The 24,611-nt window shown below is 46.9% G+C and overlaps 1 protein-coding gene across 1 annotated transcript in view; it reads left to right on the forward strand.

Annotated features, from left to right (window-relative positions):
* Window positions 1-24,611, forward strand: part of POLE (DNA polymerase epsilon, catalytic subunit) — a 143,214-nt gene that overhangs the window by 1,446 nt on the left and 117,157 nt on the right. Inside the window, exons 2-6 of the mRNA XM_069760226.1 lie at window positions 15,242-15,377; window positions 15,667-15,747; window positions 16,137-16,181; window positions 16,259-16,351; window positions 22,472-22,626. Of these exons, the coding sequence (XP_069616327.1) occupies window positions 15,242-15,377; window positions 15,667-15,747; window positions 16,137-16,181; window positions 16,259-16,351; window positions 22,472-22,626 (510 nt within the window). The remainder of the gene's footprint in view (window positions 1-15,241; window positions 15,378-15,666; window positions 15,748-16,136; window positions 16,182-16,258; window positions 16,352-22,471; window positions 22,627-24,611) is intronic.

Consider the following 24,611-nt stretch of genomic DNA (forward strand, 5'->3'; position numbering starts at 1 on the left):
AATGCTGCCCATGATCAGGGTACACAGTGACCTATAGGAGAGGGGACACCTGCCTGGTATAACGCTGCCCATGATCAGGGTACACAGTGACCTATAGGAGAGGGGGCACCTGCCTGGTATAATGCTGCCCATGATCAGAGCACACAGTGACCTATAGGAGAGGGGACACCTGCCTGGTATAACGCTGCCCATGATCAGGGTACACAATGACCTATAGGAGAGGGGGCACCTGCCTGGTATAATGCTGCCCATGATCAGGGTACACAGTGACCTATAGGAGAGGGGACACCTGCCTGGTATAACGCTGCCCATGATCAGGGTACACAGTGACCTATAGGAGAGGGGACACCTGCCTGGTATAATGCTGCCCATGATCAGGGTACACAGTGACCTATAGGAGAGGGGGCACCTGCCTGGTATAACGCTGCCCATGATAAGGGTACACAGTGACCTATAGGAGAGGGGGCACCTGCCTGGTATAATGCTGCCCATGATCAGAACACTGACCTATAGGAGAGGGGGCATCTGCCTGGTATAATGCTGCCCATGATCAGGGTACACAGTGACCTATAGGAGAGGGGACACCTGCCTGGTATAACGCTGCCCATGATCAGGGTACACAGTGACCTATAGGAGAGGGGACACCTGCCTGGTATAATGCTGCCCATGATCAGAACACTGACCTATAGGAGAGGGGGCATCTGCCTGGTATAATGCTACCCATGATCAGGGTACACAGTGACCTATAGGAGAGGGGACACCTGCCTGGTATAACGCTGCCCATGATCAGGGTACACAGTGACCTATAGGAGAGGGGACACCTGCCTGGTATAATGCTGCCCATGATCAGGGTACACAGTGACCTATAGGAGAGGGGGCATCTGCCTGGTATAATGCTGCCCATGATCAGGGTACACAGTGACCTATAGGAGAGGGGGCATCTGCCTGGTATAATGCTGCCCATGATCAGGGTACACCGTGACCTATAGGAGAGGGGACACCTGCCTGGTATAATGCTGCCCATGATCAGGGTACACAGTGACCTATAGGAGAGGGGACACCTGCCTGGTATAACGCTGCCCATGATCAGGGTACACAGTGACCTATAGGAGAGGGGGCACCTGCCTGGTATAATGCTGCCCATGATCAGAACACTGACCTATAGGAGAGGGGGCATCTGCCTGGTATAATGCTGCCCATGATCAGGGTACACAGTGACCTATAGGAGAGGGGACACCTGCCTGGTATAACGCTGCCCATGATCAGGGTACACAGTGACCTATAGGAGAGGGGACACCTGCCTGGTATAATGCTGCCCATGATCAGAACACTGACCTATAGGAGAGGGGGCATCTGCCTGGTATAATGCTACCCATGATCAGGGTACACAGTGACCTATAGGAGAGGGGACACCTGCCTGGTATAACGCTGCCCATGATCAGGGTACACAGTGACCTATAGGAGAGGGGACACCTGCCTGGTATAATGCTGCCCATGATCAGGGTACACAGTGACCTATAGGAGAGGGGGCATCTGCCTGGTATAATGCTGCCCATGATCAGGGTACACAGTGACCTATAGGAGAGGGGGCATCTGCCTGGTATAATGCTGCCCATGATCAGGGTACACCGTGACCTATAGGAGAGGGGACACCTGCCTGGTATAATGCTGCCCATGATCAGGGTACACAGTGACCTATAGGAGAGGGGACACCTGCCTGGTATAACGCTGCCCATGATCAGGGTACACAGTGACCTATAGGAGAGGGGGCACCTGCCTGGTATAATGCTGCCCATGATCAGAACACTGACCTATAGGAGAGGGGGCATCTGCCTGGTATAATGCTGCCCATGATCAGGGTACACAGTGACCTATAGGAGAGGGGACACCTGCCTGGTATAACGCTGCCCATGATCAGGGTACACAGTGACCTATAGGAGAGGGGACACCTGCCTGGTATAATGCTGCCCATGATCAGAACACTGACCTATAGGAGAGGGGGCATCTGCCTGGTATAATGCTGCCCATGATCAGGGTACACAGTGACCTATAGGAGAGGGGACACCTGCCTGGTATAACGCTGCCCATGATCAGGGTACACAGTGACCTATAGGAGAGGGGACACCTGCCTGGTATAATGCTGCCCATGATCAGGGTACACAGTGACCTATAGGAGAGGGGACACCTGCCTGGTATAATGCTGCCCATGATCAGGGTACACAGTGACCTATAGGAGAGGGGACACCTGCCTGGTATAATGCTGCCCATGATCAGGGTACACAGTGACCTATAGGAGAGGGGACACCTGCCTGGTATAACGCTGCCCATGATCAGGGTACACAGTGACCTATAGGAGAGGGGGCACCTGCCTGGTATAATGCTGCCCATGATCAGAACACTGACCTATAGGAGAGGGGGCATCTGCCTGGTATAATGCTGCCCATGATCAGGGTACACAGTGACCTATAGGAGAGGGGACACCTGCCTGGTATAACGCTGCCCATGATCAGGGTACACAGTGACCTATAGGAGAGGGGACACCTGCCTGGTATAATGCTGCCCATGATCAGAACACTGACCTATAGGAGAGGGGGCATCTGCCTGGTATAATGCTGCCCATGATCAGGGTACACAGTGACCTATAGGAGAGGGGACACCTGCCTGGTATAACGCTGCCCATGATCAGGGTACACAGTGACCTATAGGAGAGGGGACACCTGCCTGGTATAACGCTGCCCATGATCAGGGTACACAGTGACCTATAGGAGAGGGGACACCTGCCTGGTATAATGCTGCCCATGATCAGAACACTGACCTATAGGAGAGGGGGCATCTGCCTGGTATAATGCTGCCCATGATCAGGGTACACAGTGACCTATAGGAGAGGGGACACCTGCCTGGTATAACGCTGCCCATGATCAGGGTACACAGTGACCTATAGGAGAGGGGACACCTGCCTGGTATAATGCTGCCCATGATCAGAACACTGACCTATAGGAGAGGGGGCATCTGCCTGGTATAATGCTGCCCATGATCAGGGTACACAGTGACCTATAGGAGAGGGGACACCTGCCTGGTATAACGCTGCCCATGATCAGGGTACACAGTGACCTATAGGAGAGGGGACCACCTGCCTGGTATAATGCTGCCCATGATCAGGGTACACAGTGACCTATAGGAGAGGGGACACCTGCCTGGTATAATGCTGCCCATGATCAGGGTACACAGTGACCTATAGGAGAGGGGACACCTGCCTGGTATAATGCTGCCCATGATCAGGGTACACAGTGACCTATAGGAGAGGGGACACCTGCCTGGTATAACGCTGCCCATGATCAGGGTACACAGTGACCTATAGGAGAGGGGGCACCTGCCTGGTATAATGCTGCCCATGATCAGAACACTGACCTATAGGAGAGGGGGCATCTGCCTGGTATAATGCTGCCCATGATCAGGGGTACACAGTGACCTATAGGAGAGGGGACACCTGCCTGGTATAATGCTGCCCATGATCAGAACACTGACCTATAGGAGAGGGGGCACCTGCCTGGTATAATGCTGCCCATGATCAGAACACAGTGACCTATAGGAGAGGGGGCATCTGCCTGGTATAATGCTGCCCATGATCAGAACACAGTGACCTATAGGAGAGGGGGCATCTGCCTGGTATAATGCTGCCCATGATCAGAACAGTGACCTATAGGAGAGGGGACACCTGCCTGGTATAATGCTGCCCATGATCAGGGTACACAGTGACCTATAGGAGAGGGGACACCTGCCTGGTATAATGCTGCCCATGATCAGAACACTGACCTATAGGAGAGGGGGCATCTGCCTGGTATAATGCTGCCCATGATCAGGGTACACAGTGACCTATAGGAGAGGGGACACCTGCCTGGTATAACGCTGCCCATGATCAGAACACAGTGACCTATAGGAGAGGGGGCACCTGCCTGGTATAATGCTGCCCATGATCAGAGCACACAGTGACCTATAGGAGAGGGGACACCTGCCTGGTATAACGCTGCCCATGATCAGGGTACACAATGACCTATAGGAGAGGGGGCACCTGCCTGGTATAATGCTGCCCATGATCAGGGTACACAGTGACCTATAGGAGAGGGGACACCTGCCTGGTATAACGCTGCCCATGATCAGGGTACACAGTGACCTATAGGAGAGGGGACACCTGCCTGGTATAATGCTGCCCATGATCAGGGTACACAGTGACCTATAGGAGAGGGGACACCTGCCTGGTATAACGCTGCCCATGATCAGGGTACACAGTGACCTATAGGAGAGGGGGCACCTGCCTGGTATAATGCTGCCCATGATCAGAACACTGACCTATAGGAGAGGGGGCATCTGCCTGGTATAATGCTGCCCATGATCAGGGTACACAGTGACCTATAGGAGAGGGGACACCTGCCTGGTATAATGCTGCCCATGATCAGAACACTGACCTATAGGAGAGGGGGCATCTGCCTGGTATAATGCTGCCCATGATCAGGGTACACAGTGACCTATAGGAGAGGGGACACCTGCCTGGTATAATGCTGCCCATGATCAGAACACTGACCTATAGGAGAGGGGGCATCTGCCTGGTATAATGCTGCCCATGATCAGGGTACACAGTGACCTATAGGAGAGGGGACACCTGCCTGGTATAACGCTGCCCATGATCAGAACACAGTGACCTATAGGAGAGGGGGCACCTGCCTGGTATAATGCTGCCCATGATCAGAGCACACAGTGACCTATAGGAGAGGGGACACCTGCCTGGTATAACGCTGCCCATGATCAGGGTACACAATGACCTATAGGAGAGGGGGCACCTGCCTGGTATAATGCTGCCCATGATCAGGGTACACAGTGACCTATAGGAGAGGGGACACCTGCCTGGTATAACGCTGCCCATGATCAGGGTACACAGTGACCTATAGGAGAGGGGACACCTGCCTGGTATAATGCTGCCCATGATCAGGGTACACAGTGACCTATAGGAGAGGGGACACCTGCCTGGTATAACGCTGCCCATGATCAGGGTACACAGTGACCTATAGGAGAGGGGGCACCTGCCTGGTATAATGCTGCCCATGATCAGAACACTGACCTATAGGAGAGGGGGCATCTGCCTGGTATAATGCTGCCCATGATCAGGGTACACAGTGACATATAGGAGAGGGGACACCTGCCTGGTATAACGCTGCCCATGATCAGGGTACACAGTGACCTATAGGAGAGGGGACACCTGCCTGGTATAATGCTGCCCATGATCAGAACACTGACCTATAGGAGAGGGGGCATCTGCCTGGTATAATGCTACCCATGATCAGGGTACACAGTGACCTATAGGAGAGGGGACACCTGCCTGGTATAACGCTGCCCATGATCAGGGTACACAGTGACCTATAGGAGAGGGGACACCTGCCTGGTATAATGCTGCCCATGATCAGGGTACACAGTGACCTATAGGAGAGGGGGTATCTGCCTGGTATAATGCTGCCCATGATCAGGGTACACAGTGACCTATAGGAGAGTGGGCACCTGCCTGGTATAATGCTGCCCATGATCAGAGCACACAGTGACCTATAGGAGAGGGGGCACCTGCCTGGTATAATGCTGCCCATGATCAGGGTACACAGTGACCTATAGGAGAGGGGGCACCTGCCTGGTATAACGCTGCCCATGATCAGGGTACACCGTGACCTATAGGAGAGGGGACACCTGCCTGGTATAATGCTGCCCATGATCAGGGTACACAGTGACCTATAGGAGAGGGGACACCTGCCTGGTATAACGCTGCCCATGATCAGGGTACACAGTGACCTATAGGAGAGGGGGCACCTGCCTGGTATAATGCTGCCCATGATCAGAACACTGACCTATAGGAGAGGGGGCATCTGCCTGGTATAATGCTGCCCATGATCAGGGTACACAGTGACCTATAGGAGAGGGGACACCTGCCTGGTATAACGCTGCCCATGATCAGGGTACACAGTGACCTATAGGAGAGGGGACACCTGCCTGGTATAATGCTGCCCATGATCAGAACACTGACCTATAGGAGAGGGGGCATCTGCCTGGTATAATGCTGCCCATGATCAGGGTACACAGTGACCTATAGGAGAGGGGGCATCTGCCTGGTATAATGCTGCCCATGATCAGGGTACACAGTGACCTATAGGAGAGGGGGCACCTGCCTGGTATAATGCTGCCCATGATCAGGACACAGTGACCTATAGGAGAGGGGGCACCTGCCTGGTATAATGCTGCCCATGATCAGAACACAGTGACCTATAGGAGAGGGGACACCTGCCTGGTATAATGCTGCCCATGATCAGAGCACAGTGACCTATAGGAGAGGGGGCATCTGCCTGGTATAACGCTGCCCATGATCAGGGTACACAGTGACCTATAGGAGAGGGGGCACCTGCCTGGTATAATGCTGCCCATGATCAGAACACAGTGACTTATAGGAGAGGGGGCACCTGCCTGTTATAATGCTGCCCATGATCAGAGCACAGTGACCTATAGGAGAGGGGGCACCTGCCTGGTATAATGCTGCCCATGATCAGGGTACACAATGACCTATAGGAGAGGGGGCACCTGCCTGGTATAATGCTGCCCATGATCAGGGTACACAGTGACCTATAGGAGAGGGGGCACCTGCCTGGTATAATGCTGCCCATGATCAGGGTACACAGTGACCTATAGGAGAGGGGGCACCTGCCTGTTATAATGCTGCCCATGATCAGAGCACAGTGACCTATAGGAGAGGGGGCACCTGCCTGGTATAATGCTGCCCATGATCAGGGTACACAGTGACCTATAGGAGAGGGGGCACCTGCCTGGTATAATGCTGCCCATGATCAGGACACAGTGACCTATAGGAGAGGGGGCATCTGCCTGGTATAACGCTGCCCATGATCAGGGTACACAGTGACCTATAGGAGAGGGGGCACCTGCTTGGTATAATGCTGCCCATGATCAGAGCACACAATGACCTATAGGAGAGGGGGCACCTGCCTGGTATAATGCTGCCCATGATCAGGGTACACAGTGACCTATAGGAGAGGGGGCACCTGCCTGGTATAATGCTGCCCATGATCAGAACACAGTGACCTATAGGAGAGGGGGCACCTGCCTGTTATAATGCTGCCCATGATCAGAGCACAGTGACCTATAGGAGAGGGAGCACCTGCCTGGTATAATGCTGCCCATGATCAGGGTACACAATGACCTATAGGAGAGGGGGCACCTGCCTGTTATAATGCTGCCCATGATCAGAGCACAGTGACCTATAGGAGAGGGGGCACCTGCCTGGTATAATGCTGCCCATGATCAGAGCACACAATGACCTATAGGAGAGGGGGCATCTGCCTGGTATAACGCTGCCCATGATCAGGGTACACAGTGACCTATAGGAGAGGGGGCACCTGCCTTGTATAATGCTGCCCATGATCAGAACACAGTGACCTATAGGAGAGGGGGCACCTGCCTGGTATAATGCTGCCCATGATCAGAGCACAGTGACCTATAGGAGAGGGGGCACCTGCCTGGTATAATGATTTCCATGATCAGAGCACACAATGACCTATAGGAGAGGGGGCACCTGCCTGGTATAATGCTGCCCATGATCAGAGCACACAATGACCTATAGGAGAGGGGGCACCTGCCTGTTATAATGCTGCCCATGATCAGAGCACACAATGACCTATAGGAGAGGGGGCACCTGCCTGGTATAATGCTGCCCACGATCAGAGCACAGTGACCTATAGGAGAGGGGGCACCTGCCTGGTATAATGCTTTCCATGATCAGAGCACACAATGACCTATAGGAGAGGGGGCACCTGCCTGGTATAATGCTGCCCATGATCAGAGCACACAATGACCTATAGGAGAGGGGGCACCTGCCTGGTATAATGCTGCCCACGATCAGAGCACAGTGACCTATAGGAGAGGGGGCACCTGCCTGGTATAATGCTTTCCATGATCAGAGCACACAATGACCTATAGGAGAGGGGGCACCTGCCTGGTATAATGCTGCCCATGATCAGAGCACACAATGACCTATAGGAGAGGGGGCACCTGCCTGGTATAATGCTGCCCATGATCAGAGCACACAATGACCTATAGGAGAGGGGGCACCTGCCTGGTATAATGCTGCCCATGATCAGAGCACACAATGACCTATAGGAGAGGGGGCACCTGCCTGGTATAATGCTGCCCATGATCAGAACACAGTGACCTATAGGAGAGGGGGCATCTGCCTGGTATAACGCTGCCCATGATCAGGGTACACAGTGACCTATAGGAGAGGGGGCACCTGCCTGGTAGAATGCTGCCCATGATCAGAACACAGTGACCTATAGGAGAGGGGGCATCTGCCTGGTATAACGCTGCCCATGATCAGAACACAGTGACCTATAGGAGAGGGGGCACCTGCCTGGTAGAATGCTGCCCATGATCAGAGCACAGTGACCTATAGGAGAGGGGGCATCTGCCTGGTATAACGCTGCCCATGATCAGGGTACACAGTGACCTATAGGAGAGGGGGCACCTGCTTGGTATAATGCTGCCCATGATCAGAATACAGTGACCTATAGGAGAGGGGGCACCTGCCTGGTATAATGCTGCCCATGATCAGAGCACACAATGACCTATAGGAGAGGGGGCACCTGCCTGTTATAATGCTGCCCATGATCAGGGTACACAGTGACCTATAGGAGAGGGGACACCTGCCTGGTATAATGCTGCCCATGATCAGAGCACAGTGACCTATAGGAGAGGGGGCATCTGCCTGGTAGAACGCTGCCCATGATCAGGGTACACAGTGACCTATAGGAGAGGGGCACCAGCCTGGTATAACACTGCCCATGATCAGGGTACACAGTGACCTATAGGAGAGGGGGCATCTGCCTGATATAATGCTGCCCATGATCAGAGCACAGTGACCTATAGGAGAGGGGGGGCGTTTGCCTGGTATAATGCTGCCCATAATCAGGGTACACAGTGATCTATAGGACCGGGAGCACCTGCTTGGTATAATGCTGCCCATGATCAGGGTACACAGTGACCTATAGGAGAGGGGGCACCTGCCTGGTATAACACTGCCCATGATCAGAGCACACAATGACCTATAGGAGAGGGGGCACCTGCCTGGTATAACACTGCCCATGATCAGGATACACAGCGGCCTTTTGTAGAGTGGCAGTGTTATACCAGGCTGGTGCCACTTCTGGGTCATTCCACGTTAACTTACGTTACATTCACAAGCCAAAAATTGGCTACAAACTGTTCTTTGAAGGCAGGCACAAAAATGAGTGAATGTATATTGTGCACATTTTAATTTTATTTTATTTTTTTTTTTTAACAATAAAATTAAATACAAAATACAGTATTATTACTTGGTAACTTGCGTTACAAAAAAAGGAAAGGCAATTGTCCTTCATGAGTCTGCCAAATTTTCTGTTCTGGTAAACCGGGGAGAAGCACTATTTTTATTGTATTAAAACACCATAGTACCAGCAACTATAAAAAATTAATTTTAACCTCTCAAGTTAAATGCAACAGTTTATTTATTACAAGAAATATAGATAACTTAAGTTACCGCGCAGTATAGTAACTTTCGTTACTAAGCTGATGGTAACTTAGGTTACAATATGTTACCATCCATTGCATTAAACTTATTGTAAGGTAAGTTACCATCATCTTTGTAACGTAATTTACTATATTGTGTTGTAGCGTAAGCTACCATAGAATGACCCTTCTGCTGATCATTTATTTTTGGTTACTTGCTGTCCAGGCCATATAGCACAGTGACTACACTTCGGTTTATGTCTGTGTAACATGGCACATGGTGGTAGTCATGGGCGAGGTACTTGTCGATTATTTCTGGCACGTTACATGAAGGTGGGGGTCCTGGCTGGGTGTGTGGACATTTGCTATGGGGACGTTACTTCCTTGCAGGCTGCATGTTACCAATGACTTTGGTTTACCAGGACCAGATGTTGAAGACGTCAATGAGGGAGACCAGCAGTCAAAAATAAACGATTTACTTATCGATAACTTTGTAGGAATTACGTATAGTAGGTAGCGGCTGTACAACTTTATGAACATTTCTTTCACAATTCAGAGCAATTTTCAGTCTCCATTCCTTTGTCATTAGTACTTGTTTGTTCTCTATCTTCACTGTTTGGCTATGTGCACACGTTGCAGATTTCCTGCAGAACTGCAGCGTTTTTTTCCGGCCAGAAACGCTGCAGATCTGCAAGTGATTTACAGTACAATGTAAATCAGTGGCAAAAAAGAAATGCTGTGCTAAGGATGTGGAAAAATCTGCACGGAAAACGCAGCAGATTAAAAAAAGGACCATGTCACTTGGTTTGTGCGGATCTGCAGCGTTTCTGCACCCATTCCATAATAGAAATCTGCAGGGGTAAAAACGCAGGAAAACCGCACAAAAAAGAAAAACGCATCAAATCTGCACCTACGTTTTCTGCCAAGAGATGCAGATTTTGTGTAGAAAATTCCAGAGGTATATCTGCAACGTGTGCACATACCCTTACACTTTCCGTCACCACAACCCAACTCAGTACTACAGTCCGGTAAGCAAGAGTCCCATTCTCAACCTGTGATTCCTTTTCTTCTTTTCCCTCAAGGCAACAAAGTTGCCAATATGCTCGGTACTTAGCGTCTCTGCTAATGATACCTTGGAACTCCCGCCCTCGGCACTTTCTTCAACTCCCAAACTCTGTCCCATCTTGGTCCATTACCTCTCTGAGTTATAAACTCGGAGCCGTACTGCTAGGCATCCTCTCCCAGGACCCATTTCTGTCTGATCACTCTGTCCTTCGGTCACGTCGCTCTCTTTACTCAGGATCACGCTATCCATTGCCTTGGTCTCCACCCACATCAAGAACACCCACGTCGCATGGCTCTGCCCACCAGTCAGACCATAGGGCCCAGCGTGTAGTAAAAGTGGAGCTTTCTATCTTCAGGACAGTAAACTGTCTATTCCTTCACCTTAGCCCCTTCCACTTTGGGCTAATCCAAAATTTTAACTCTAACTCCCTATTGTCAAGCAGAACACAACACGAGACACTGTTAAACTATATCACAGTTCACATTGCACAGTTCACATTGCACAATACAACAATATGCTTGTTCTTCAAGGTGGAAAATGGGCAGTATGTTCATCTCCTTACATTTTTCCCTTCTTTAATGATGGCTGTCCTCTGCCATCCGATACCTAGAGACCCCAACATACTCTCCTGCACGCAACGTCTATTAGACCCATTGAAGGCCGTTTTTCTTTTTCTGAGAGCGACACAGACCCGTTCCTACTTGATCAGGACTCTAGAACTATGACTTTCCAAGTCCCTTTTTATCTTTCTCTCAACCCGGCACCAGTCCTTTGGGTTATTTGTGCCTCTCTGAACAAGTACCCTCAAGCCAACACAACAAAGTCCTTGGGCAGCCCTTTTCATCGAGGGCTCAGTCCGTTCTCCCATCAGTCTGCAGGACAGGAACAGAGTCCTTTCATCACTCCACTCCTGTCCACAAGAGAGGCGCACAGTTCTTTAGGGTCAGCGTTCATCCTGGATTAAATGCAGTCCTTTAATGAGGGTGTAGGACCCTCCAGCGGCTACAATGTCTCTTTAATTCAGATCTTATGTGACCTCCTATAGTCAGCCTAGATTTTCTGCTTCTGACTATTGTTATCATCTGCAGTTCTTAACTCCATTATCAGGTCCTAGGAAAGAACAAACTATATGGCCATGCCAGTTTGGTCACATGAGGGAGAATAGCTGCTTCTGATTTTTTGATGGAGCTGAAGATCAGCTTTCGGAGATGGCACTCAGTCAACAGTGTACCTGCTGTATCCGTAGTGATCATGCTGACCTGTTGGAAGTGGTAGTATTTCGGTATTACTGTGTGATGAGCATCCTTGTTGGACACAGCTACAGACTGTTTGTTCATCGCATGTTTTTTAGTATATGAATACATTGCCTATTACAGCGCCAACAGAGGGTGGCATCAGAATGAAACCAGTGTTGTACATTGGATGGCAAAGCCAAAATTACTTTATATTGAAGACCATGTACATCACATGGTAAAGCTGGAATGCTAAAAAAGAAAGCGATGGTGGTCTTCCACACCCTCCAGCCTGCTCGAGGATGCTAACAATGTTGTCAAGCACCCATGTCTTGTGCTATAGACCCAGTAGTGAGCAATGCTCTCTGTTCTGTGTTCATAAATATTTGCAGATTCAGACCATTTTTTTCGCAGAGCAATCCAGGGTGCCATTTCACTGTTTTTCCTCATGAATGCATGAATAAATTGATAAATTGGGTCATATGGGTGTATGACCGTTTTTGCACTGTCCAATCTGTGCTGACAATCTGATTGTGCAGTTGTCAGCACAATCATTGAGTTGTCGCTACTTTAATATTTCCAGTCAATATTAGCTAAATTGTTTTTTGTTTTTTAATTGATGAAATGTCTAGTGTTTACTGAAAATTGTTTCTTCAGAGAGGAAGAGGACTAGAACTCTAGTGCCACTTATTGGAAGAGGCAATCCTCACAGTCAATGTTGATCGTTTCTCCTTGTGGAGAGTGACATGTTAGTCTCCTCATCTCAAAAGTTTTTTTTTCATAACAACGGTGAATTTTCTAAAAGTTTTTTTTTCTGCACACTTCGATTGGACATATAATATGAATATCTTTATCTCAACGTTTCGGCTAAAAGCCTTTTTCAAGAGATTCAATGTCACTAATGATCTCGTGTTGCACGTAATGAAGAAGCGTCGTATAATATATTCAAAACTTGTCCGTTGAACTGACGGCAATCTTGCAAAAAGAATGCAAGAGACATTGAATCTCTTGAAAAAGGCTTTTTAGCCGAAACGTTGAGATAAAGAAATTCATATTATATGTCCAATCGAAGTGTGCAGAAAAAAACTTTTTTTGAAAATTCACCGTTGTTATGAAAAAAACTTTTGAAATCTAAGGAATGACCAATAAGTGAATGGCTATCCCTCCATTAGTAGTGTGCCGGAGTTCTTATTAGTATATATTTTTTCCTGAGCACCTCCCATTAAGTGAGCACCTTCCTCATCGTTATTTTTCAGTCTCCCCATCTCGACATGCTTAACATGTCACTCTCCACAAGGAGAAATGATACTTCTTGGATCCCGGTCAGACGCCTCTCACTCAGCCAAACCAGGTCGGACACTTTGCACTGACGAGGGGCAGTAACCTGAAACACAGTGTCTGCAAATTGAGATTCTGGTTTGGCTTTTATCCTAAGTCATGTGACAAGGCTCATTAAAGGGTCGACATTGACTGTTAGGATTGCTACTTCCAATAGGTGGCACTAGAGTTCTAGTCCTCTTCCTCTCTGAAAAGACAATTTGCATATTTCCCAGAGGAGCATTGCTGCTTTAAGTCTCCTCATCTCGACATGCTTAACATGTCACTCTCCATAAGGAGAAACGATACTTCTTGGATCCTAGTGTTTACTGAAACAGCCATGCCAAGGGAGCGAACAGTTCCTTATAAAAGTCTGCTAATTATCCTCCCTTCCAACTCCTAAATTCCATCATAGTGAAGATCACAGCATACATACCCACGCTGGTGATTTTGGGACTATGGTATATAATCTGCAATTCATTTATTTGGTTGGTATTTTCATCCAATCCCTTACTGTATTTATGTCCTTTTGTGACATATTTCATATATTACTGTGCAACAATTTTAGGAAAGTGTGGAAAAATTGCTGCAAAATAAGAATGCTTTAAAAAATAGAAGTGTTTAATAGTTTTTCTTTGGCAATTACATAATGCAAAGTGAATGAAAATGAAGTCTAAATCAAATCCATATTTAGTGTGATCCTTACCTTCCAAACAGCATTAATTGTTCTAGTAACACTTGCACGGTATGTGAAGGAACTCGGCAAGGTGGTTGTTCCGGACATCTTGGAGAATTAACCACATGTCCTCTGTGGATGAAGGTTTGTGCAAATCCTTGTCTTTTCAAGGAATCCCAGACAGGCTCAGTGATGTTGAGATTAGGGCTTTTCTCGACATTGCATACACCTTTAATCTTAATCAAATCCCTTACTCAATTTGCTGAAATGCATCACCAAACTTGCAAGTACCCTCCACCATGCTTCACTATTGCCTGCAAGTACCCTCCACCATGCTTCACTATTGCCTGCAGACACTCATTATTAAACCACTGTCCAGCCCTTTGCAAACAAACAGTTTTTTCTAACAGACAAATACTTTAAAACTTGGCTCTTTAGTGTAGAACACTTCAGCCATTTTTATGTATCCTACGGTATTTCTTATGTTTTCATGCATACTTGAGTCATTGGCCTTGTTTCCATGCGGACGGTATGGGTTTTTGGCTGTAGTTCTTCAATGTAAACCACTGCTGGCCAGACTTCTCCAAACAGTAGATGGGTGTAGTTGGATTGCACTGGTTGCTGCAAGTTCTAAGTTAATGACACTGCTGAACATCTGATTTTTGCAGGGAAGTAAACGTGTCTTTCATCTGCTGCAGTAAGTTTTCTTGGTCCATCATTGCGTCTACATTTCTCAACGTTGCCCACTTCTTGCTGATTCTTCAAAATAGCTTGAAAAACAAGTTTTGAAATCCCAGTCTGTTTTGCAATCTTTGCCTTGGGAGAGACCTTGCCGATGCAGTATAACTACCTTGTGTTTTGTTGTTGTGCTCAATTTTGACATGATGTAAGAACTGTGATATGACTGTTTTCCAAATCTTCACCTTTTTAGCAGTTTTACTGTTCCGTATCCAGTTTTAAGTCTCCTAGACAGCCGTTTGATTCCTTTGAATGTTTCATCTTAAATATGAAAATAATGTTCATTATCACCTTTTTGGTATAATTGGTTGCTGATTTACCTGACTGTAATCCTGCAAGATCCCTGTCGTTGTGCAAGTGTACCTACAAGAACTGATTATTTTTGAAGGGAGGTGACACCAAGTATTTGATTTAATTTTTCTTTTGTTCAATCACTTTGCATCAAGTTAATTGATAAAAATAAACTAACACTTCTATTTTAGAAAACCTTTTTGCCGCCTAAAATGTTTGTACTGTAAGTTTAGTAACTCTACCGTGAAACCTATTTTTGGGTGCATTATGTGGGAAGAAGTTTATTTGGCATGTCACACTACTCGCTCATTGAAATGCTTTATGTATTTTTCTTTTTAGAGATGATTCTTCATCAAGTTCGGCCGCTAAGAGACTGGAGCGTAGCCAGTGGACCGATAAGATTGATGGTCAATATGGATTTGAGAGGATAAAGGAGCCTGGGGAGAAAACAGGATGGCTGCTGAACATGCACCCGGTAAGTGTGGCCTATTATAGCCCCATTTCATGTAGAGAAGCTGCAGCGTCAAAGAGAAACCCGTACTCGGGGACCACATTCTGAGATCCAGAACATACGATCTGTAGCAGTGGCTGCCGTTTTTTTTTTTTTTTATCTGAATACCCATCATTCAATACATAGTGGACTCTGATGAGGGATCAACTGTTTGCTCTGATAAAATGTCTTTAAATGATTTATACCATATGATATTCAATATTCCGTCTTGATGTATTTTTTTACTTTTTTTTTTTTTTTTTTTTTTTTTAAGACTGAAGTTCTTGATGAGGACAAACGCCTCGTCAGTGCTGTAGATTATTACTTCATTCAGGATGATGGGAGCAGGTTCAAGGTAAACATCAAAGTCTCTTTACATAAAAAGGAAGCACCTTGACATTTTCCGAAATGGTAACATCAGCAGACGATCTCATTCTGATAAGTATTGTTTTTCAGAGAATGTAGCTCGCTTGGAGTATCTTTTTTTTTTTTTTTTTTGTTTTTTTAAATCATCCTTGTTTGTACTTATTACATTACAAATGAAGTGAACTTGCACATGAATATATCAGCGACATCACATCTGCCTTACATTCAAATTGCCATAAGACTGATTTGTCTATGGATCTGTTTATTCGTGACGCGAGTTTGGTGCATGCGTAAAGTAAATACATGTTATCAATGTGTAAACCCTTCCCCTATTGATGTGTCCATGACGACATCTCCAACCATCTCGCTTTCTTGCAGGTTGCACTACCGTATAAGCCGTATTTTTATGTGGCCACGAAAAAGGTAACTCCCGTTTCCCATCTGTTACTACTATTTTCTTGCCATGTTGTGCGTCTGACTTCAATTTCTTATTTTACCAGGGATGTGAGAGAGAGGTCTCCTCTTTTCTTTCCAAGAAGTTCCAAGGAAAGATCGCAAAATTAGATACTCTGCCTAAAGAAGACCTGGATTTGGTAAGTATGAGAACACTTAGGGTAAGTTCACACAGGGCGTTTTTTGCTGCTTTTTTTTTTTTTTTCTGCAGCAAAACCTGATCATCTTGGCAGGAAAGAAGCTATGTCAAAAACGCAGGGTTAGGTGCGTTTTTTTTCCTCTTTGTCCAGGCTAATGTCCTTGGATTTTCAGCAGCAAAAACGCAGCAAATAATACCTGCGTTTTTGCTGCGTTTTTTTTTCAACACCCATTCAAGTCAATGGGTGAAAAAACGCAGCAAAAACTCTGAAAGAAGTGACATGCTCGATGTCCAAAAAAGGCAGCAAAGCACAAAATACTGATCAAACAAAAAACCAATGTGTGTGCGCATGAGATTTCTGTAGGCTTTGCTGGTATTGTAAAAAGCAGCGGAAAATTTGCATAAATAAACGCAGCAAAAACGCCCTGTGTGAACTTGCCCTTAGTGTTGTCAGCTTTATGCGGACATTGGCACAGTTATTGGGGCACTGTTCACTTTTTCACTGTTTATTCCATGCTTGCTTAGAGAATGTGAATTAAGTGTGATGCTATATGTGACAGGTGGTTAAATTCGGGATAAACTATGACCATTTCCTTTTTTATTAATTGAGATACGTAACAGCAGAGATTTTTCTAATTTGATCTATTTTAGCATGTATTATTGTTAAAAAGGTGGTCTACTACTTTAGCATTGATGACTTATCCTTAGGATAGGTCATCAATGTCTGGTCGGGGTCCGACACCCTGTACCCCTGCTCATCAGCTGTTATCTGTGTCGGTTGCCGCCAGCAGCCAGACAGAAGTACTCACTCCAAACGCCACCGCCACTGGGTACTACACCTCCACCTCCTATTGATTTGAATAGACCTTAAGTAGTGGACACCCTCTTTTAATGAGTTCTATTACATTAGCATATGAATTCAGCAGGAAAAAAGAAAGAAACCAGAACGTATCGTTCCTAATCACGTCTGACCACTTTTAACTAACAACCCAGCATAGCCAGCCACTAGACTCTAAAACTTAACATTTAATATGTATACCTCTAAAATTATGTGTACTTTAAAAACAATTTGGTGCTCATGTTTAAACGTGCACTAGACAAGAAAAATGGCATGATCTCACCCAATTGCTGTCTCTCTTCTTGTTACAGATTCTTGTGCTTATTGAGAGCACGGCGTGGGACGGAGACCAATAGACCTTTTCCAATGGGGGGGGAGAAAAAAAAAATATAGGTAGGTGGGGGGGAAGGGTTTGAAGCTATCTTCCCTGTCGTGCCCCGTGTATAAGACTCCCGCCCTAACAAGGGCAGTCCCCAAGTTTGAGCCTACTTAGTGAAGCCCTTTAGTTAGTATAACCACCCTGGATGATATGTCCTCTTTCTCTTCCCAACGCGTTTCCCTCCCCGTTACGGGGGTTCATCAGGGGAATAAAATGTCCAGGTTAAATGTCCAGGTTAGTGGAGGTATTCTGCAGTGGCAGACATAACCTCATTCAGCGGCGTCCTCCATGTGAGGATAAGGCAGTCCCCGCCTTATCCTCACATGGAGGACGCCGCTGAATGAGGTTATGTCTGCCACTGCAGAATACCTCCACTAACCTGGACATTTTATTCCCCTGATGAACCCCCATAACGGGGAGGGAAACGCGTTGGGAAGAGAAAGAGGACATATCATCCAGGGTGGTTATACTAACTAAAGGGCTTCACTAAGTAGGCTCAAACTTGGGGACTGCCCTTGTTAGGGCGGGAGTCTTATACTTATACACGGGGCACGACAGGGAAGATGGCTTCAAACCCTTCCCCCCCACCTACCTATATTATTTTTTTTTTTTTTTTCTCCCCCCCATTGGAAAAGGTCTATTGGTCTCCGTCCCACGCCGTGCTCTCAATAAGCACAAGAATCTGTAACAAGAAGAGAGACAGCAATTGGGTGAGATCATGCCATTTTTCTTGTCTAGTGCACGTTTAAACATGAGCACCAAATTGTTTTTAAAGTACACATAATTTTAGAGGTATACATATTAAATGTTAAGTTTTAGAGTCTAGTGGCTGGCTATGCTGTCTATTAAATTAGCACAACCTTTGTTCTAATTTTCATTTCATACATATAGTGCATGTGAAAATAACAAATGCTGTAATATAACACATCTGTTTTTTTTGTTGTGTTTTTTTTCTCCCTCGATTGATCTTTTACTCTTAGTTTATTGGTCAAATCTATATAATCAGTGACTCCAGATTTCCCATTACAGAAATAGGAGATGAGAGGATGAGGAGATATAGGCAAATACAGAACTGATGCAAGCTTACCTGAAACGACTGAACTGCTAGACTGCACCAAGGGTGCGCTTAGTTATTTAGTGCACAGACTCTCTTTAATGCCACACTCACACTTTCAGTATTTGGTCAGTATTTTACATCCATATGTGTAAGACAAAGCTAGGAGGGATCTATCAGAGGAAAAGTATAAGGCCGGTTTCACACGTCAGTGGCTCCGGTACGTGAGGTGACAGTTTCCTCATGTACCGGAGCCACTGACACACATAGACACATTAAAATCAATGCATGTCAGTGTTCGTGGGATCGCACGGATTACACGGACCCATTAAAGTCAATGGGTCAGTGTAAAACACGTACCGCACACGGACATTGTCCGTGTGCCGTGCAGGAGACAGCGCTACTTTAAGCGCTGTTCCCCCCCCCCCCCCCCCACTGGTGCTGAAGCCGCCATTCATATCTTCCCTGCAGCAGCGTTTGCTGTAGAGAAGATATGAATAATTGTGTGTAAAATCAAGATACAGGTCCCGCCCCCCCCCCCCCCACCCTTCCTGCTGTGATTAAAATACTCACCCGGCTCCCTCGCAGTGTCCTGTCCTGGCTGCACCTTCTATTGTATGAGCGGTCACGTGGGGCCGCTCATTTACAGTAATGAATATGCGGCTCCACCCCTATGGGAGGTGGAGCTGCATATTCATGACTGTAATCGGCGGCCCCACATGACCGCTCATACAGTAGAAGGTGCGGCCAGGACAGGAAGCAGCGCCAGCCAGCGAGGGAGCCGGGTGAGTATTTTCATCACAGCGGGGGGGGGGGGGGGTTTCGGGGGGCACAGTGGGTGGGAGGGGGGGGGGGGACCTGGATCTTGATTTTTACACACAATTATTCATATCTTCTCTACAGCAAACGCTGCTGCAGGGAAGATATGAATGGGGCTTCAGCACCAGATGCAGGGGACAGCGCTAAACTTTAGCGCTGTCTCCGGCACGGTGCATGTGGTACCCAGTGGGCACACGGGCGGCACACGTGTGCCGCACGTGTGACACACTGATGTGCCACAGAAACGCACTGGCACACGGACAATTCCGGTACCGGAATTATCTGGACGTGTGAGACTGACCTAATAGAAACACGTCACCACTTCTGTATTTATCACCCACTGCTGGGTTTGGGTTACAAACACTGATGTAAAATACTGAACATGGCCTAAAGTTGGTAATCTGCTGGCACTCGCTTCTACATTAGAGATGTTGATGATACAACCGGACACCCCTGCTGAGATGAGTGCATGATTGCCAGCTGTAGTGCACATGTAGTGTTCATCAGAATAGGACAGGTATATCTGGCAACCGTATAGGCATGTGGGGTCTTAACTTTGTTCATGGGAAAACCATTTAACTTTAAAGTTTAGTTTGATCAATGCATCTTGTATTAATATAGTTAACACAATTAAATGTGTTTAAAAAAAAAAAAAAAAACTGCTCCTGTGCTGAGATAATCTTATAAATGTGCCCCTGCTGTGTACTGTGTAAGGACGGTTTCACACGTCAGTGGCTCCGGTACGTGAGGTGACAGTTTCCTCACGTACCAGAGACACTGACTCACGTAGACACATTGAAAGCAATGTGTCACTGCACATGTCAGCGTGTTTTCACAGACCGTGTGTCCGTGTGCAAAATACGGAGACATGTCAGTGTTCGTGGGAGCGCACGGATTACACGGACCCATTAAAGTCAATGGGTCCGTGTAAAACACGTACAGCATACGGACGCTGTCCGTGTGCAGTCCGTGTGCCGTGCAGGAGACAGCGCTACTGTAAGCGCTGTCTCCCCCAAACCCCCCACGTGGTGCTGAAGCGGATATTCATATCTTCCCTCCAGCAGCGTTCGCTGGAAAGAAAATATGAAAAATCCTTTTTTTTTTTTTCTTTTTTTTGTCCTCTTGTTTAAAATAAATATCCCTGTCGCCACCCCTTTCCCACCCCCTGTGTGCCCCCCGCTGTTACTAAAATACTCACCCGGCTCCCTCGCAGCGTCCTGTCCTCGCCGCTCCTTCTCCTGTATGAGCGGTCACGTGGGGCCGCCGATTAGTCATGAATATGCGGCTCCACCTCCCATAGGGGTGGAGCCGCATATTCATTACTGTAATAAGTGGCACCACGTGACCGCTCATACAGGAGAAGGTGCGCGAGGACATGACGCTGCGATGGAGCCGGGTGAGTATTTTTGTAACAGCGGGGGGGCGCAAAGGGGGGTGGCGACAGAGATCTTTATTTTAAACACGAGGACAAAAAAAAAAAGGATTTTTCATATCTTCTTTCCAGCGAACGCTGTTGGAGAGAAGATATGAATGGCCGCTTCAGCACCAGATGCAGGGGACAGCGCTTATCTCTAGCGCTGTCTCCTGCACGCTCTGTGTGGTACCCAGTCGGCACACGTGTGCCACACTGATGTACCACGGGAGCACACGGACACGGATAATTCCGGTATCGATTTTTCCGGTACCGGAATTATCTGGACGTGTGAGACTGGCCTAATGGCCGTGTCTGACCGTGCAGGAACATTGTCTGATCATACCACAGCTCCTGGCCAGGGGAGGAAGTAAAAGAGAGTACACAGACATTACAGCACGGGGCACAGCTGATTCTTTCTTTGAGGTAAAACATTGCTTAAAAAAACAGGCAGGGAAAAGTTTTACCTCACGGAAAGAATTGGCTGTGAGCCCCTGCTCTTATGTCTGTATACCCTTTTCCTAAACCTGCTCAGGAGCTGTGGTGTGATCAGACCATGTTCCTGCACAGTCAGACACGGCCATTACACAGTACACGGGCACATTTATAAGATTATCTCAGCACAGGAACATTTATTTAATACTTCCAATTGTGGAAATGATTATTATTCCAAGATTTGTTCATTAAAATGTACTATGTTCGTGGGCATACCCCATTTTAATGTCCTCTTCTTTGCTCTCCTTTCATGTGGAAATGATTTGGCATCGGACAACACATTTCAGCGTTATCCTATGGGTGATCTTTAGATGGCCTTCATTTCCCTCAGGAGGCTGCTTTACAGCTCTGCTTGACTAGGGCACGATGGTGGTCAACCAACACCATGGCAAACTTATCTGTGAAGGAAGCCTCTCATTTGTTTCTATAAGTTCTTCTACTGGATGATGAGCTGGAATGGTTGTTCTAGATCTTGTCCCCATGTAAACATGCCCAGCGATCCGCTAACAAACAAGCAAATGATTTTCTCTTACGCAGCCGAAAGTTGTTATTGCTTGGCAGCACTTTACCTCTCCTGCAATTGTCGGCAGCACATCCCCGAGGGAAAAACACACAATCCCTCACCCCTCCAGTTATTAGCAAGCTCCGATTTAACTACATTTATTATTCACTGAAATTTAACAATGTAATTTATTTGCCTGTGTAAGAAGGCCTAACAACATCTGACTGTTCAATCCTTTTCCCGTTACTTAACACTGTTTATTAAGATGGGTTACTGTATGTAAGTGCACACTGCATACTAAGCCAAAAAAGGCTTTACGTACTGAGATTTTTATTAATACGAATGCTGCATCATAGTAGCTGATGAATGGAACGTCAATGGTGACCTCCCATACCGGTCACCGAAGTGCTACAGAAAGTCCTCGACCTCCACCATCATCTCAGAACGAGATGTGATTTTGTCCTGCTGGCGTAGACAACTTGAGTGGAGGGTGCTGCAGTGGTGGTGGGGGGGTAGGGGTTGAACCAGTCAATATTTGCAACCTTATCTGCTAAAAATAGTTACCAATAAATAATTACTAAATGGTTTAGTTTACATTTTGCATTCCACTTAAATTTTTGCAGCCGAATCATCTTGTAGGACTGAAAAGAAGTTATATCAAGTTATGTTTTCACTCTGTGGACGATCTTATAAAAGTTAGGAAAGAGATTTCTCCAGCCGTGCGAAAGAACAAGGAGCGCGACCACGCCAGCGATACGTACACTGCTATGCTTTCCAGGTATTGGCGCACCGTATACCCTACACTCAATCTAGTATGTCAGTCGACTTAGGTTTTTGTGTCTGAAAATTACTATAACTTTTTTTCTTTTTAAAGTCTCGTAGTACTAATAAAATGTTATCCAGTAGACCCTACTGTCATTATTAAATGTCCAGCTGTCAACACTGGTCCCGAATTCCAGCAATGCTATTTTTGCTGTGGCTGTGACACCGGACAGAACTTTATTATTCTGTTCATTGGGAATTTTGATATTTTGAGGAGAAAAGTGCACCTCCAATGTTTGTTGACAAATGTACCGTGCCATCCTAATATTTTTGTGATGTTGAAGGCATTTGATGAAGACCGTATATGAGCAAGTTGTAGTTGAAGTTTGACTAACGTTTTCTGGCTGGACGATCCCTTTTATTATGAACTAGATGGTTGCTTGATTCTAACGCATCAGGTATTCTAGTATATTGCCCGGCCACGTAGTATATTGCCCGGCCACGTAGTATATTGCCCGGCCACGTAGTATATTGCCCGGCCACGTAGTATATTGCCCGGCCACGTAGTATATTGCCCGGCCACGTAGTATATTGCCCGGCCACGTAGTATATTGCCCGGCCACGTAGTATATTGCCCGGCCACGTAGTATATTGCCCGGCCACGTAGTATACAGCACAGAGCCACGTAGCATATTGCTGCCCAGGGGCGTTCCTGGGCAGCGGTACACAACTATGGGTAAGCATTGATCCATTTACAACATCAGATAATTACTTTATATACTATATACTGAATTCTCATCATCCGGGAACAATATATGTATGACTACCTTAAAGGATGTCTCTGGGAATCTTATATGGGACTTATACCAATCATAGTGTGTTTTAATGCTTAAAGTGATATGGCTAGATGTGGTACTTCCGCTGCACATGGAATTTTGACTAATTCTCTTCGACAAAACTCACATGGTATTATGTATACTTTTTTAGTTTGTTCTCAATAAACTTTATTGATTTTATGTTATTTGTGATATAGTGGTCTGTGGGTACTTGGTACTCATCTTGTGGTAGTTATACATATTTGTCCACTAATCTTTACTTGGTTGGTTACTATTAATGGAGAAGCAAGTACAAGAATGCTTCTGGCTGAGATTGGTTATTTCTGCCTTTTGAATCTGTATTTTGATATTGCCCAGCTACGTAATATATTGCCCAGCCACGTATGACACAGGTTAAAAAAATTAAAAATAAACATATACTCACCTTCCGCAGGCGCGTTGTAGCACTGTCGCCTGTGTGGGGTGCAGGCGGCATCTTCCGGTCCCAGGGTGTGCTGACGTCGCGGTCACGTGACCGTGTCGCGGTCACATGACCGTGACGTCACGGCAGGTCCTTGTCGTGCAGGACCTGTCATGACGTCGCGGTCACATGACCGTGTAGCGGTCACATGACCGTGACGTCATGGCAGGTCCTTCTGCCAGACCATCCGTGCGACCGGAACGTGCCGGTTGCATCGCGAGGAGCTGGAAAGGTGGCGTAGGTGAGTATATAATCATTTTTTATTAAACTTTTTATTTTTTTATTACTTTTAACATTCGATGTTTTTACTATTGGCGCTGCATAGGCTGCGTCAATAGTAAAAAACTTGGTCACACAGGGTTAATAGCAGCGGTAACGGACTGCATTAAACCACGGCATAACGCGGTCCGTTACCGCTGCCATTAACCCTGTGTGAGGGCAGACTGGAGGGGTGTATGCGGGCGCCGGGCAGAGAGTGCGGGGAGTAAGGAGCGGCCATTTTCTTCCGGACTGTGCGCGTCGCTGATTGGTCGCGGCAGCCATGACAGGCAGCTGCCGAGACCAATCAGCGAACGAATAACCGTTACAGACAGACGGAAGTACCCCTTAGACAATTATATAGTAGATTAATCTGATCCCTTTTGTATTTGTCTTGTAGTGCTGGGACTTTTGGGGGCATGCACAAGGCCTATAAGGCAGGGCTGT

This window comes from Ranitomeya imitator, chromosome 1, assembly GCF_032444005.1.
Source record: "Ranitomeya imitator isolate aRanImi1 chromosome 1, aRanImi1.pri, whole genome shotgun sequence".
NCBI classification, from domain to species: Eukaryota; Metazoa; Chordata; class Amphibia; order Anura; family Dendrobatidae; genus Ranitomeya; species Ranitomeya imitator.